The 17,500-nt window shown below is 43.9% G+C and overlaps 1 protein-coding gene across 1 annotated transcript in view; it reads left to right on the top strand.

The window, feature by feature from the left end:
• The window catches only part of LOC145408668 (uncharacterized), a 228,997-nt gene that overhangs the window by 180,142 nt on the left and 31,355 nt on the right, over window positions 1–17,500 (top strand). Inside the window, exon 3 of the mRNA XM_080279349.1 lies at window positions 2,030–2,199. Within this exon, the coding sequence (XP_080135475.1) occupies window positions 2,030–2,199 (170 nt within the window). The remainder of the gene's footprint in view (window positions 1–2,029; window positions 2,200–17,500) is intronic.

Below are 17,500 nucleotides of genomic sequence, written 5' to 3'. Positions count from 1 at the left end.
TTCTCCTTAATCCACCACGGTTATCTGAATGTGTCACGACTAGACTTTTCAGACGTTTTCTAACTAGAGTCCAAAAGTTTCCTCACTCAGACTGTTTTTCCTTTCAGATTCTTAATTTCTCCTACATCCATTACGGTCAAAGCATCTACTGGTAATTGTATTCCCACTAAATTCTAAGCCAGCAATCTTCGGTTAAATATCTAGCGTCCAGGTATTTTTCCACTCAGACTGCCATCCCTTTCAGAGCCTTAATTTTTCCTCCATCAAATAAGTTCTAAAGGTTTGTTAATGACTGTACCCTCATGTAACTTTTTAAATCAATTTCAAGCAAAAGACCAAATATTCCCTCATCATGGCTGCCTTTCCCTTTCAGATCCTTATTACCCTAAATTTGTTATGATCTATGGGTTCGTTATAGATGGAGCTTTACCTAAATTACTAAGCCAATTTCTAGCTTCGATTTAAGCTCTAGAACTGACATATATATTCATTCCAACTATCTTTCCTTTCAGTTCCTTAATGTCACCTGTCATTTTGATCCAAGGGCCTACTTTTGACTGTCTCGCCTAATCTTGTAAGACCGTCTAGCTTGAGTGTTATCTCTGAAATTCGTGTCTAGTCTACATACATTTTTCTCATGTACACATCCCTTCCTTTCAGATTCCTAACCTACTTCTGTCTCGCCTATGTTCCCAAACCAACTCTAGCTTGGGTGTGCTGTTTGGAACTTATGTGTTATTAGAATCTGCAAAATAATTCCTTCTCACCTGAACACACGTACCTTTCAGAGCCTTAATTTACTCTTGACTGCCTTGTCTAATCGTCTCATACCATCACTAGTTTGGGTGTCACCTTTAGAATCTATGTACATCTAAGTCTTACTTAATACCACTTTCTCACTTCAATGTCTCTAGTTTCAGATTCTTAATGTGTCTTTGTAAGACGAACTAAGGGTCTATTTTTCTGACTGTCTCCCGCTCTAAACTTTTAAGTGTATTTCCAGTATCGGTGTGATCTCTGAAGACCACTTATTTCTTCTGATGTCCACTTATTTCCACTGATACTTATTTCCACGGACGTCCACTTATTTCCAAGGATATCCACTTGTTTCCACTGACATCCAGTTATTTCAACCGATGTCCAATTATTTCCACTGACGTCCACTCATTACCACCGATGTCCCCTTATTTCCTCTTATATCCACTATTTCCTCACTCAAACTGCCATTCCTTTCAGCGTTTTAATTTCTCATCCACCCATACCGAGCTAAGGAACTGCTCTTGACTGTGTATCCCCTTAGCCCTTTCAGCTCGGGACTCTCATAAAACTGACTAAAATCGTCTGGTAAGATAGAAAAAGAGAGATCATGTCCAAGGGGTGAGGGATTAACGGAGGCAATTTCAACATCCCTCAGCCTGAGATGTGTTTCCTGACCTGCATAACATCACCTGGTGTTGAGTCAAACATAAATAAATGAATAAATAAAGAGATAATAAAGATAAAGGGGTCCCCGGTACTGAAAGGGTACATATTGAGTGACTGTTTCTAATCTTCTCCATCCATTTCTTACAAGATGAGGAGACTTTCCCGACGGAGCTGAGCCGATCGGTGTTTTAATTTATGTGTGTGTGTTCGGTCCATCCCTTATTATGTCCTATCTGTGCTATCGTTTTATCAACCTCCTTATACTCCTCGTCCCTCCTTCCCTTCCTCAACATTCTCCTCCTCCTCCTCCTCCTCCTCCTCTTCTCTGTCTCTCTCTGTCTGTCTGTCTGTCTGTCTCTCTCTCTCTCTCTCTCTCTCTCTCCACTGCTGAATAATTTTTTTTTAACACCCCTTTCTTTCCCTGCTCATTTTGTTTCCTGTCGCATGGGCCAATTTATTTTTCCTCCCCCCCCTCTCTCTCTCTCTCTCTCTCATCCCTTATACCCATCACCCCCGCGGGCTCACCCTCCTTTCCTCTCTCAAAACATCCCTTCGTCTCTCCACCAAACTAATTCCTCCCTCTCTCTCTTTCCTCCCTCCTCAGCGACGTGGGTGAGACGACCATTCGAGGACGACGACGACATGCAACCACCTGAGGGCAAAATCCACCTGTCTGACTTCCAGGTGGAGAAATTTACTTATTACTTCACTGATGTCTTCGATCACAACAAAGACAGGGTGATCACCATTGAGGATATCCACGCGCTGAATGAGGTAAGGAGAGAGAGAGAGAGAGAGAGAGGAGGAAAGAGGGATTAAGAGAAAGGGAAGGTTTTCTGCTAATAGGCTTTTCCCTCCCTGTCCCTTCCTTCATCCCCTTAGGTAAGCCAAAAGCCACACAGACGCTCCACGAGGGACGATTTTTTTATATTTTCAACTTTATCAATTACTTAACTACTTAATTTCCGTTTGTATTTATTTATCACATCATTTACTTATTATTTTTATCCACTTATATTTGCATAGTAAATGTGGATTAAAAACTGTCGTCGAAAGGACAGGGGAAAAGGCATGAAAACATAATGCAAAACAGGGAAAAATAGGCAGACTTTTTAAAACCAGAAATAAGGGCAGATTTTATAATTACCAAAGGGAGTTGCTCTAGTCAGGATTAGCAGATTGTCCTGTCAGCTAAAAGGAAAAATTATATAGCAATTACAAAACTAGAGATGAGAATGGAGAAGGGGCAATTTTTTTTTCTTTTTCAAGTTTTTATAGCGATGCAGATGACCTGTCGTTGGGGTTAAATATGTGCCGCCTCAGCTAAGAGAAAGGTTGGCAAGAAGAAGAGACAGACTGAGTTTTTTTTGCTATATCTGAAGCATAGGTATACTGCTTCTATTTTGTATTTCTTTGAGGGGAGAGAGGGAGGCAGGAGAGAGATTTCTTGTACATGGAATTACAAAACTGCCATCTCATTTTTTTAATTGGAACGAAACAACACCTAAAAAAAAAGTCAATACGAAAACAAAGGAGGGATAAGATTTTTTTTTAATGTTTTCCTATTTACTGACTGATATCACAGCGATGGGTAATATTTAGCGCAAGGATTACAAATGTGTTTCTTCGGCTACATGGAAAAGTTGACAAATGAGATGGACAGAAAGACAAATATATATAATCTGGGTACAGGCAGAATCTCTCTCTCTCTCTCTCTCTCTCTCTCTCTCTCTCTCTCTCTCTCTGTCGTCTGGATCACAGGTATGTTTTCTCAGCTTAGCGGTGAAAGTCATTAGAGAGATATATATAAAATAAAAGAAAAAACTAATGGGAAAAAGATCAGGCTTTCATTTATTTTCACTTCCACTTTTTTTTTAGAGAAATTTCTTTTCCCACTGATCATATATATATATATATATATATATATATATATATCGTTTATGCTAAATGGACAGATGGCACATAAGCTTGTAAAAAAATATATAAGAACAGAGAAAGAGGATTTTTTTTCTTTTCCTTTCTTTCTTTCTTTCTTTTTTTTTTTTGCGACACGGATGTCTTGTCGTGCAGATTTCAAGAGTGGCGTCTCCGGGAGGAGAAAAACAACACAAAAGCTGGAGAGAGAGAGAGAGAGAGAGAGAGAGAGAGTTTTCCTCAACTAATCTGAACTACTTGTCGTGTGGATTACATTCCCATCGTCTCAGAAGGAAAAACGATACAAGAATTATGAAAAACAAATATAAATATGAACGTGAAAAAGGAAACTGATTTATGAGAATATTTTTTTTTTTTTTTTTTTTTTTTTTATGCGAGGAAGAAGGAACCAAAGGCCATGAGCCCGCAGTAACAGTTCCCTCCAAGAGAAAAACAAAATACAATAGAGAGCCAAATTCAAGATCCGATCATTTTGAGATGCCTGGACACACTACGTTTGAAAGACTGGAGATCATAGGCAGGAGGAAATACAGACAGAGGGAGACAGTTCCAGAGCTGACCTGTTGCATAAATGAAAGACTGGGAGTAACGGTTAACTCTTGCATTAGAGAGTTGGACAGAAAAGGGATGAGAGTTTGCTGCCAGACGGGTGCTACGCGCCCGTCGTAGAGGTGGAGGAATGCAAGCAGACAGTTCAGAGGAGCAGTGACCATTAAAGTAGCGATAGAAAAGAGATAAAGATGCAACAGTGCGGCGAAGAGACAGAGGTTGAAGGGAGTCAGTAAGAGGAGGAGAGTTAATGAGACGAAAAGCCTTTGACTCCACCCTATTGAGAAGAGCTGTATGTGGGGAGCCTCCCCACACATGAGAGTTGTACTCCACACAGGAAAGCGGATCAAACCCCTGTATAGAGTCAACAATTGTGCAGGGGTAAAGAAAGAGCGGAGTCGGCTTAGCACACCCAATCTCTTGGAAGCAGATTTTACAAGAGATGTAATATGATCTTTCCAAGATAAGTCCCGAGTAAATGAAACCCCAAGCATGTTCAAGGATGATGCAGGATTAATCTGAATATTATTAAACATTAGTGGGTATACCTGTGGAAGATTTTGTCGGGTTGATAGGTGTAAGAACTGAGTCTTAGATGCATTAAAGACAACCATATTATTTTTACCCCAGTCAGAGATATGAGCCAAGTCAGACATTAGGTGTGCCATAGCCTCATCCCTTGTTTCTTGAAGTAACTGTTGAGATGGGCGTTGCGGGAACCGAATGGAAAGATGAAGGGTGGAGTCATCAGCGTATGAGTGGATAGGGTTAGATGTACAGCTTAGAAGATCATTGATGAATAAAAGGAAGAGAGTTGGTGATAGGACAGAGCCCTGAGGAACACCACTGTTGATAGATCTAGGAGAAGAACGATGGCCGTCTACGACAGCGGCTATAGAACGACCAGAAAGGAAGCTAGCGATGAAGGCACAGATAGAAGGATAGAAACCGTAGGAGGGCAGTTTGGAAATTAAAGATTTATGCCAGACTCGATCGAAAGCCTTTGAGATGTCAAGTGCAATGGCAAAGCTTTCGCCAAAGTCCCTGAAAGGAGGATGACCAGGAGTCTGAAAGGTAGGTGAGAAGATCGCCAGTGGAGCGTCCCTGACGGAACCCATACTGACGATCGGAAAGAAGTTTGTGATAGGAAAGATGCCTTAAAATTTTTTTATTAAGAATTGACTCGAAAACTTTTGAAATACAGGACGTTAAAGCAATTGGACGATAGTTGGAGGGTTGGGAGTGGTCACCCTTCTTTGGGACTGGCTGAATGAGAGCAAACTTCCAGCAAGAAGGAAAGGTACAAGTTGACAGACAAAGGCGAAATAGTTTGCCTAGGCAGGGTGTAAGCACAGAAGCACAGTTTTTTGAGAACAACAGGAGGGACTCCATCAGGCCCATATGCCTTGTTAGTACTGAGGCCAGTAATGGCAGAAAATACATCAACTGAAGAAATTTTAATGTCAGCCATGAGGAAGTCAGAGGGGGAAGTGATGGAGGAACAGCACCGGAATCGTCTAAGGTGGAATTGGAGGAGAAAGTTCAGTGCGAAGAGATCTGCTTTATCAGTAGAAGAAACAGCTACAGAACCATCAGAGTAGAAAAGAGGAGGGAAGGATGATGAGGTAAAGTTGTTAGAAAGATTTTTGGCAAGGTGCCAGAAGGAGCTGAGAAGAATTCGAGTTGGAGAGTTGAGAGCATTTAGTATGGATGAAATTATTTTTAGTAGAGCGAAGAACAGACTTAGCACGATTCCGGGCAGAAACGTAAAGATTATGTGATTCAGGGGTGGGTTGGCTCCGGTACCTTTTGTAGGCCTTCTCCTTGTTGCGGACAGCATTAGAACAAGCGTGATTAAACCAAGGCTTTCTTGCGTTAGTCAAAGGATATGAGAAAGGAATGTATGCTTCCATGCCCGAGAGAATAACCTCCGTAATGCGCAAGGCACACTCAGATGGCTCACGGCCATGGAAGCAATAATCATTCCAGGGAAAATCAAAGAAGTACTGCCTGAGGGCCTCCCAGTCCGCAGCTCCAAAATGCCAGAGACGACGTTTCCCTGGAGGGTCCGCAGGCCGTACTGGAGCGATAGGACAGGTTAAGGTAATAAGGTTGTGATCGGAGGAGCCCAACGGAGAGAAAAGATTAACAGAGTAAGCAGAAGGATTAGTTGTGAGGAAGAGGTCAAGTATGTTGGAGCTCTCTCCAAAAAAACTGGGAGGTGGGAAGGACGATGGAAAAAAATGCTGAATGGAGTTACGATATGAGTGATAAAAGACAAAGCCAAAAATTAATTATGAGAATGATGCAAAAAATAAAAATGGAAAATTGGATTGTGAAAATAAAAATGAAAGTCTTATTACAATTTATCAATGCCCACTGTCCCTTTGGTTACTGTGCAGAAGGCTTTTGATGGACACTGTTATGGTCTTTTGATACTGAGATTAACTTGAACTGCTTACACACACACACACACACACACACACACACGATTCCCCTCTCCCTCCCTCTCCCCCTCTCTCACTCAGCAACGATAACCAATGGCAAAAATCTTCACACACCACTCACCCTAACTCTCACCCTTCCAAGCACCCCCCCTCCCCCTCCTCCTTGTCTGAAGCAAAGAAAAACTCCTGGAAACGCACTGTAAGGGGTCTTTTGTGGAGACGCCTTTGATGTAGGTTCTTGATGTTGCAAGGCTGAATTATTCCACGCCCTCGTCATGGAAGGGAGTGGATATTTTTCGCCTAGAAGTGGATGATTTAGAGGGGTGGTGGATGGACATTACCTCCTAGAAGTGGAAGGCAGGTGTGGCAGATCTGGAGGGGAGGTAAGTATTTACTTCTAAAAGTGGAGGGCAGATGTGGAAGATTTGGATGGGTTGTGGATGGACATTACCTCCTAGATGTGGAAGGCAGATGTGGAAGATTTGGAGGGGAGGTGGAGGGGCATAATCTCCTAGAGATGAAAGGCAGATGTGGATGATTTGGAGGGAAGGTGCATGGACATTATCTCCTAGAAGTGGAAGACGTATGTGGAAGATCTGGAGGGGAGGTAAATATTTTCTCCTACAAGCAAATTTGGAGGTGGACATTTTCTCCTAGAAGTGGAAGACCTGGAGAGTGGTGGATATTTTTTGCCAAGAAGTGGAAGATTTGGAGGGAAGGTGGATGAATATTTTCCCCCAGAAGTGGATGATTAGGAGGAGATAAGGAAATTTTCTCCAAGACGTGGAGTAGTTGGAAGGGGCAGAGAGGAGGCTGGTAACCCCTGTGAAACCGATGATGTATTTCTCACTATATTCCTGCTGTGATCTGACGTCTTTAATTAACTTTCTTGGCGACGTTTAATAGCAGCGGGGTTTGATGAGGGTCGTTTCTAACCCCTTCGGTGCGAGAAGTGTCCCCATAGGAGCCTACTTAAATAAAATCGTCTGAAGGGAGGATGAATAAATTAACAGAAAAAATTGTCACCTCAGAAATTAACACAGTTCTAATGAATCCCGTTATTGGTTTACTCTCGCTGACTCCAGACGATTTTATTCAGGTCAGAGGACGACCATTTGCTATTATGCATCTTGGTATATCCCTGATCAACCCTACAATTGACCTCGGGTCCTTTCCAAACGATAGTAGGATATTCAACCATTTCACCACCTCCCCCAATGACCCGTTTGACCTCGTTCTCCACAGGGCGAATTCTCACACATGGATTCACAGGCCGATTAGCGAACTGACTAGCATAAAGGACCCAAAAAGCGAGTCAGGAACTTTTTATGCCAGACTCGAGAGCTGACTCAAAGGGGAATCAGCGTTGGGAAGGTCATAAGTCACCCCCTTTTCTGCTGAGCCTGGAGACACAGAGAAGAGCTGATTTTTTTTTTTCTTACTTTTTCTTGCCGACCCTTGAGAATTTTAGGGGACAATGAATGGTTGCTCATGGAGAGAGAGAGAGAGAGAGAGAGAGAGAGAGAGAGAATGTGTGTGTGTGTGTATTACTGTACACATACTCGTACCCGATGAGCTTTTGAGCACATTCACTGCTACCCCTTTCAGTTCCCCTACCACACACACACACACACACACACACACACACACACACACACACACACACACACACACACACAGTCCTACACACCCTCTACCGACGTCCTACCTACCCCACCAAAACGCATACAAGAACACAATTTGTTTATTTCTTGCTGCCTCCAGACGATTTTATTCAGCAGACCCTCCAAGTGAAGGGGTTAACTGAAGGCTTTACCCAACCCCCTCCGGTTCGAAAAGCCTCCTTTGAGCTGAGTAAAACCGTCTGAAAGCAACAAAAACAAACAACAAAAATAGATCGTGAGACTGAGGGGTTTAAGGTGCATGTTTGTTACCCACATTCCAAACCAAACCCCGTCGGATTTCTGCCAACCCCTCCATTCCCTCCCTAAACCCTTTGCCCTGGAGCTCTGCCAACACTGCCCCCCATCCCCCCATTTACCCCCACACTAGCCCCCTTACCCCTACCTCAACCCCTTTCCCCTCTCCCAACACCACCACCCCTCTCAACCCCAGACACCCCTCACTCCCATACCCTTGTATTTTATTCTAGTTAACGCTGGCTATTTTATTTAGCTGACTGTCGTGTTCCAGTGCTAATCATATCCCTCCCACTCTCTCTCTCTCTCTCTCTCTCTCTCTCTCTCTCTCTCTCTCTCTCTCTCCCTCTGGATATTTGCATACTCGCGCATTTGCACACTTTCAGAGCCGTTCATACTCATCCACACTCACACCAACATTTGTTACTGTAATGCACTCTCTCTTCCTCCTCCCCTCCCCCTCCTCTCTCTCTCTCTCTCTCTCTCTCTCTCTCTCTCACTCCCTCTCTCTCTCTCTCTCTCTCTCTCTCTCTCTCTCTCTCTCTCTCTCTCTCTCTCTCTCTCTCCCTCTCTCTTTCTCGGCTTGCCCTCACTTCTCATTACCTTTTGCTTTTACCATCGTACGCCCTCTCTCAGACCCTTCCTCGCACTGTCACTCACACTACTCTCTCTCTCTCTCTCTCTCTCTCTCTCTCTCTCTCTCAAACTTGTCTAACTAGAGAACATTATGGCCAGACCTCCTAGGAAGACCGGTAAGATCTATGTGGTCTAAGTACCTATATAATTCTCTCTCTCTCTCTCTCTCTCTCTCTCTCTCTCTCTCTCTCTCTCTCTCTCTCTCTCTCTCTCTTTCTCTCTCTCTCTCACACACACACATTATCACTCGACCACTTTCCTCTCCCCCTTCTTGGCCTCTTATCTCAACTTACTCAGTTTCTTTATTTTGCTTTGTATTATTCTTCATGGCCTGTTTCTCCCTTTTTTTCTTTTCCGTAATTAGGCCATTAATTATTCTCTCTCTCTCTCTCTCTCTCTCTCTCTCTCCTTTCCCTTTTTCACTCTTACACCCTCTGCCTCTTCCTCCTCCCCATCTCTTTCACTCTCATTCCACTCCGAATTATCTGAAGTCTTTCTCACTCTTTTTCCTGTTTCCCCTCTCTTTCTCTTCTTAGCTCTTTCATTCCCTTTCCTCCCCTCCTTTCCTCTACCATCTCTTCTCCCCCTGCCACTCTCATTCCCTCACTCCCTCCTCCACTCCCATCCCCACTCCCACCCTCAGAGCCAGGCGACTTGTAATATGACAGAGCTGAGAGGAACGACTCAGTGTGGGAGCTCAGGGAAAGCTTCACATAACAAGCTTCCTAATGCACAACAGGAGGAAGCTCAAGGTAAAACAAGGGGATGCAGTACAACACAGAGAAATACAGCGCAATACAGGTGGATACAGATTAACCCTGAGTATCGTAAGGCTAAACAAGGAACACAAATGAATATGTTGATCAACCCAAGGCAACACAACGCGACACAGTACAACAGAACCCAACACAATGCAAGACAACAAAGCTAAACACCAAGCAAATCAAGGAAACACAAATTAACAGAGCAATATTAGTCAACAAAACACACCACAATACTGAACAACTCAACACAACACAAGAAAACACACATAAATAAAGAGCAAAACAACTCAACACAAATGAACAAATAGTAACCTAAGGAGAAAAATGGCAACAGAGAGGAATACAAGGCAACACAAAACAACAAGAACAATAGCCAACAGCAACAGCAAGGACAGCATCAACAATGTAATCAATACGAACAACAAAAGCCCTATTATCAGACACAAAAACAGAAATAACAATACAGGTATAAACAGTAGCAACAATAACACTACGTACAGCATTAATTAACATCATCATCATCACCACCACCACCACCACCACAATCTACAACAACAACAACCATCATCACCAACACCACCACCACCATCACCACCACCACAATCAACAACAACAACAACCATCATCACCAACACCACCTTTACCACCACCACCATCCACAACAACAACAACAATCACCATCATCTTCATCACCACCCTTACCATCTTCACAACACAAACAACAACAACAACAACAACAACGCTACTGACCGAGGCGCGGCGTAATCGTGCATGCGTGACGAAATGTCGTAGGTAATGAAGGTGCGTAGGTACGTAGATTCCCTTGTGATATCCGTGTTTCACTGACCTCGATGTTTACGCGTCAGTGAGAGAGAGAGAGAGAGAGAGAGAGTTACACAGATATGCTACCCACACAGACCATATGATTCTTTCAAGGAAGCCCAACACTAATACTACTGCAACGACTTGATATCCAATTAGGGTACATTAAGAAGAGGATAGTATTGAGAGAGAGAGAATACAATCAATGGAAAACGTGCCCATGCATTGCAATTCTAAATTACTGTAAAAAATAATAAAACTATCACTACCACAACATGACTACAAAATAAAGATAGCAAGGATTGTGTCCTCTCTCTCTCTCTCTCTCTCTCTCTCTCTCTCTCTCTCTCTCTAATCCAGGGGTGGCCACAGAAGCAAGAGAGCAGTAGAATCCCTCAGGAAACACACCTCCATTAACGTAGTTCCTTAGAGGTGTATTTTTGTGGGTGTCTCGGGTAAACACAAAGTGATAAAAACTTATATGTGTTTCCCTAAGCTGTGTGTGTGTGTGTGTGTGTGTGTGTGTGTGTGTGTATTTACAGACCAGCGTTTCTTTGAATGTCCCCACCATCCCCAGTATTTCACTAATAATTTTACACAATTTAATTAATAAGCCAGCCCGCTTCACACACACACACACACACACCACGAAGGTCCTTGACATGGCCGCGAAAGGGTTAATTAGAGGAATAAGTGAGGCGACGTGGAGAAATGAAAGTGAGTTGAGAAATTATGATGTCGTGGCCTTGGAGTGCATGGCTAGGTGGATGAGTGGATGGCTCGGTGGATGGATGGTTGAGTGGATGACTGGGTGGATAGCTGGTTGGCTGGCTAAGGGTGTGGACGGCTAAGTGGATGGTTGAGTGGATGGCTGGGTGTTCGGGATAGGACTTGGTTGGTTGCGTGGATGCATAGGTGAGAGAGTGGATGGTTAGATAGATGGCTGTAGGCTGGATGGGTGGAATGTAAAAGCCTGAGTGGATGGCTATGTGATTCAGTGGATGGTTAGGTGGATGTTTGAGTGATGTGAATGTTTGGGAGGATGTTTGAATGCTTGGATGGGTTGGATGGATGGGTGGATGGATGGGTGGAGGCTTGGATGGAGATATGGACGGTTGAGCTGATGGTTGGGTGGAACTCTGGTGGGGATGTGGACGGCTAGGTGAATGGTTGGGTGGATGGCTGGGTGGTTGTCTGGTTAATAATAATAATAATAATAACCAAGAAAGATAAAATCCCCTAAATCTCCCAAGACTGAAAAAAGACAGAAATCTTGAGAGTGGTGAGAAAAATTTTATATCGTTAATAGCAAGGTCACTTGTGAAAGGTGTTGTGCATCTCTCTCTCTCTCTCTCTCTCTCTCTCTCTCTCTCTCCTCTTTTGTCCTCCAAGCCCTCCTCTTTGTTGCATCTCACAGCCTCGTAATCTCATTCAGAGCTCTTAGTCTTTCATCATCTCGCTAACGACATCTTTTAACATCATCGTCATCATCATCATCATCGTCATCATCATCATCATCATCATCATCATCATCGTCATCATTATCTGTCACGGGGTTTTTATAATATCTCAGTAATTTTGAAATAAATGGTTAATATTATTTAATTTGATAATAATATTCAATAATATTGAAGAGCAAAGACAATGATTGTCTTGCTACATCAAGCAACGATTACTTTACGCTGACTTGCTAAGATTCTCAAGAACGAGAATTTATAAACTTTCTCAACAGTACACAGCAGAGACTAATTACTCACAATTGCTGAATTACTGTACTGTTAGCCTCTGGAGAAAGTTACATCACCCCTGACAATAAATAACTAATACTAACATCAGGTTCTTGCCGATGCTTAACTCCCAGATGGCACAACGGATATTAAGTTAATACAAGACTGGTCTAAGTACCAGTTATGAAAGCAAACGTTTATGCAAGCTAGGAGCTATATGGAAAATAAGCTTAATTATGGAAAAATGAAACAAGATTTTTACTTTACATTAAGCTCGAGAAAGGAACTGTTAAATTTATTAATTACAAAAAAATAAATTTAACGTTACATTTCAAATCAAATCAATGAGACGCACTCGCTCACTCACTCACGCAATAGCTAAATACTTACGCCTAGGGAAAAACACCTTAATTAAACTCTTATAACTAGAAAATACACAAAAGAAATACTATAGTCGATGAATGCTGCGTATCACCAGATGGGTGAGAAGACTGGACTAACTGTGAAGTGGAGTTTGGGTACTAGCTGACCTCTCACACTGCGGCACAGGTCCTTCCTCCGTCACATCAATCACAAGACTGACTAAGTCGTGGGAAAGCGGAGCACTCGGCCGCATTTTTTTAACGGTCGAATGAGGAAGCAGTGGCGAACAATAAAAAAACAATAGTATCGCTCAGTACAGCACTTAGTGACGTGCATTAAATCGGTCACTCTTTGAAAACGGTGACGAATTATTTGAAAGGTATACTCCGATAATGGAGGGAGAAACGGTTAGCTGAGCGATACACAGTGAGTTTTCCACTAATAGTTCGTGGTTTCTCACAAAAAGGAAATGTCGCGAATTGATTCGTGACATTACGCTTGAAAATTAAATCTTTCTTCCTTCAGAAGAAAGATTTCAATATACATACATATACATCCTAACTCAGTCACACAAGATTCACACTGTGGTGTGTGTGCTATCCTGCTACAGGAGTATGTCGCAGTCGCCAGTGAGCGAAAAAACCTCGTATTTACGTTAATAGAAACAAGCTAGAGGAAAAACTCCGTGACGACTGTGAAAATCCTGTACTCAGGTCAAACTGAGCAGAAAGTTCGCTACATTTACATTAACAACTAATTGTTATGTAGTGTAGTGTATGTAATACACGGTGTAGGTGTGACAGTTGTAGTGTAACTGTACCTACGTGTAAAATGACACAGTAATACAATTTTATAGTAAAATAATGATGACGAGGCAGAAGAGAAGGGGCGGCAGCATGCAACAGGAACGGCCAGCTGATCTGCACGGCAATGCTGCACCCACCAGCTACACCTGCGAAAAGAATTAAGGTGGAGCATCAAAACTGTTATTTCTCTCTCTCTCTCTCTCTCTGCCTAGCAATCAGTACTTGTCATTATTAACCAGGAAACGTAATTCTTGAATTCACAAATTGCTTAGAACCCTTATAGCTTACTGGTTAACGCTTTCATTATTAACCAGGAAACGTGCCAGTTCTTGAATTCACAAATTGCTTAGAACGGGCAGTTTACTGGTTAACCTAACATTATTAACCAGGAAACGTGCCAGTTCTTGAATTCACAAATTGCTTAGAACGGGCAGTTTACTGGTTAACCTAACTCTACACTTACGAGGTAATACAGGAAGCTGAAAATCGCTACGCAATCTCAGGGCAGGTCACGTTTTAACACCCACCGTGGGTGTGAACACTCATGTGGGTAATGTGCATTCTCCGGGAATCCTCAGAAGGCCCACAGCTCGAGACATTCCACAAGGTAATTCATACACAGCCTCGGACTGTCTCTGCAAAGGTTCTCAAACTTCCCCCTTAACTTATGGTATACATGTATGTACAAGCCCTGGATATACTGTGTCCTGTAGGGCCAACGAGTGAGACGTCTGGTCTACACTTTTAACTGGGAACCAGGCTGGTCCTTGGATTACTCAAATCGCTTAGGATGCCTATCTTACGGAACCCAGCATGCAACAATTGCCCATATTAGTCAGCAGTTAGCAGGCGAGACATCAGGTCTGCACCTACGTTATCACTTCCCTTGATGTATCTCACAACAAGGTTAAACTGCTGTAAATACAGTGTCCAGCGTGTCAATCTTGCATTAGCCGTCTTGGTCGTGCTAAGACTGGTGAGTGGCATATGATCAGTTTCCAGAGTAAATGGTGCCCCAAAAGATAATAATAATATTTTTTAATACCATCAACCACAGCCAAGAGTTCCTTCTCAACAGTACTGTAATTCCTCTCGGCAGGTTTTAGCCTACGGCTGTGGTATGCCACTGGGAAGATTCCACCTTCCGATTCCTGCATCAATACGGCACCTACTCCATCTTGTGAAGCATCAGTGCGCAGTATGAAAGGTTTGCTGGAATCAGGCAACTGCAAGATAGGCTCCTTGCACAACATGTTCTTAAGAGCAGGGGGGGGGGGGGGGGGGCGCTTCTCCCCACTCAATGGTGTTTGGAGCATATTTCCGTAGCACTTCATACAATGGTTGGGCAATGAGAGCAAAGTTGGGGATAAAACTCCTATAATATCCCACTAGGCCAAGAAATGCCCTAACCTGTTTCTTAGTCACAGGTCTCGGGCTTCTCTAACTTTCCTGATCTTGTCACCCTGACACCTGCAGTGATTGTTGCCAACAATATGACCGAGGAACTCCACCTCACTGTGAGCAATCTTGCATTTGCTAGGCTTCACAGTCATGTTGAAACTCTGGAGTCTACTGAAGACAATTTCCAAGAGTCTGAGGGTGCTCCTCCAATGTGGCGGAATGAGCGAGGACATCGTCAACGAACATCTCTACTCCTACAATACCATGGAGCACTTGTCTCATGGCACGATTAAATACTGCTGGGGAATTGGTAAGTCCAAATGGGAGGACTTTATACTGGTACAACCCCCTAGGAGTAGCAAAGGCAGTGAACTGACGACTCTCAGGATGAAGGGGAATCTGGAAGAATCCTTTGCTAGGTCAAGCTTCGTGAAATATCGTGACCCTGCCAGCTTGGAGAAGATGGCAATATGGTCACCATTGGCTCAGCATCCACTTTAGTGATTGCATTGAGCCTTCTATAGTCACCACATATCCTGACTCCACCATCTTTCTTGCGGACTACTACCATCGGACTACAGTAAGGAGATGAGGACTTTTCGATAATGCCTGCAGTCTCCATGTCAGCAATTTCCTTATCTACTGCACCCTGTAGTCGCATGGGAATCGGATATGGCTTAACCTTAATAGGAGCATTGCTGGTCAACTCAATTTTATGACACGCAACCTTTGCAAGTCTAGGTTGGTCTGAGAAGACATCAGCATACTGACAGAGCAGTGACCATAAGGCATTTTGGTCCCCTACTGCTAAGTCAGGGTTAAGTAAAACATCTCCGACAGTCTCTTCCTGATGGGACTGAGCGGTTAAGAAGCTCGTCATCATGGTCATCAGCTGGGATCACCCAGCTGCCCCGGTTTCTTCCAGTGGCTGGTCACTATCATCAGCTACTAGTAGGCCAGTCTCCTCGGGGTCTGACTCATGATAAGCCTTCAACATGTTAATGTGGAACCTTTTACGAAGATTCCCCATCTGTATTATGTAGTTGAGGTCTGAAATGCGCTCTACTACATCAAATGGACCCTTCCACTGCGCCAACAACTTGTTCTGGGCAGTGGGGAGTAATACCAAGCATTTATCGCCTGGACTAAACTTCCGAAGCTTTGCCTTCTTATCGTAATAAGCCTTTTGAACTTACGCGCTTAATCAGTTCTTCCTTAGCTAACTCGCACGTCGACTGGAGGCGGTCAGCCAAATCAAGGACGTAGGTGTAGGTGGTCTTGACTTCCAGGGTCGGGTTCTTCATTGTCCCATAACTCACGAAGGACTTGAAGTGGGCCTCGGACCGACCTCCCATACACCAGTTCAAAGGGTGAGAATTTCAATGAATGCTGTGGGGCTTCTCGATAAGCAAATAGAAGAGGAGCAATGAACCGCGGCCATTCCTTTGGCTGTTCGAGCGGTCATGCGCCTCAACATCTTCTTGAGAGTTCCATTGAACCTCTCACACAACCCGTTACACATGGGATGATACGGCGTAGTTCGTAAGCCTCGGATGGACAGCAACCTGAACGTTTCGTTCATCATTGCCGAAGTGAACTGCGAACCCGGTCGCTCAAGACCTCCTTAGGGATACCTACACGACAGAACACTTCAATTAATGCCTCAGCAACAGTGACGGCCTCTATATTCTTAAGGGCCACGGCTTCAGGCCACCGTGTGCTGAAATCAACTATAGTGAGGATATACTTTGATCCATCACTAGCCCTAGGAGAGATTGGCCCAACTATGTCAACTGCTACTCTCTCGAGACGGTTCAGAGATTATGGGCATTGGCTTCAATGGCGCAGGACGGACACGTCCCGGTCAGTGGTACGCTGACACATCACAAGAACGCATTACAAGCCTCGTTATTTCCCGTCCCATTCCTGGCCAGAAAAAGTCAGCATGGATGCGGTCAGAGGTCTTCTTTTTGACCCATGTGACCTCCCATCGCTGAACAGTGACCTAATTCAAACACTGCTCGGCGATACTTTGCAGGAACGACAAACTGCAGTCGAACCTCACCCTGGGGTGTCTGTGACTCACGGTACAGCCGTCCTCGCTTACGAAGGAACCTGGCTTGACCTCCCGTGAATACTTGATCACTTTACCCTCCAGCTTCTTGCGCACTGAGGCAAGTGTCGAGTCAGTCTGTTGCTCTTGGACAACATCTTGACTACGAATCAGATCTTGCGGCGTTGCAGCGGTCAACGGAGTGACGCGATTTGGAGCCTTGGCCATGGCTCGTGTTATCGCAGCTGCCGAAGTCTGAGTAGCAACATCTACGGCACAACTATTTTTGATGCCAGGTATGTTGCCTAAGATGAGGTCAAATAAAGGTTCTGGCATGACAACTGCAGCTGTCAAGCCAGTGAAAAATGGAGACGCCACCTGGATACGTGCCTCAGGGAACAATCTCACTGATCCATCAATAAGTCTAACTTGGATCTGTCGACCTGTATACTCATCAGGCCGAACTAAACTCTGCTTAACAGAGCAACCTGAGGAACCATTGTCCCTCAGGACATTTACAGAAACACCTCCCACAGACCCTGGCTGAACAAGAAAGGCAGTGTTGCTGGTGGAAGGGTCTGAGGAGGTAGCAGCCAGTCATTCATGAGACTGCGGAACAACCGATGCAGCAAACGTGGCGCCCTGGAAACTAG

The sequence above is a fragment of the Coenobita brevimanus genome, chromosome 78 (genome assembly GCF_032717465.1).
Source record: "Coenobita brevimanus isolate Jiangsu-jjx chromosome 78, ASM3271746v2, whole genome shotgun sequence".
Lineage (NCBI taxonomy): Eukaryota > Metazoa > Arthropoda > Malacostraca > Decapoda > Coenobitidae > Coenobita > Coenobita brevimanus.
This window is presented reverse-complemented; position numbering and strand designations above follow the sequence as displayed.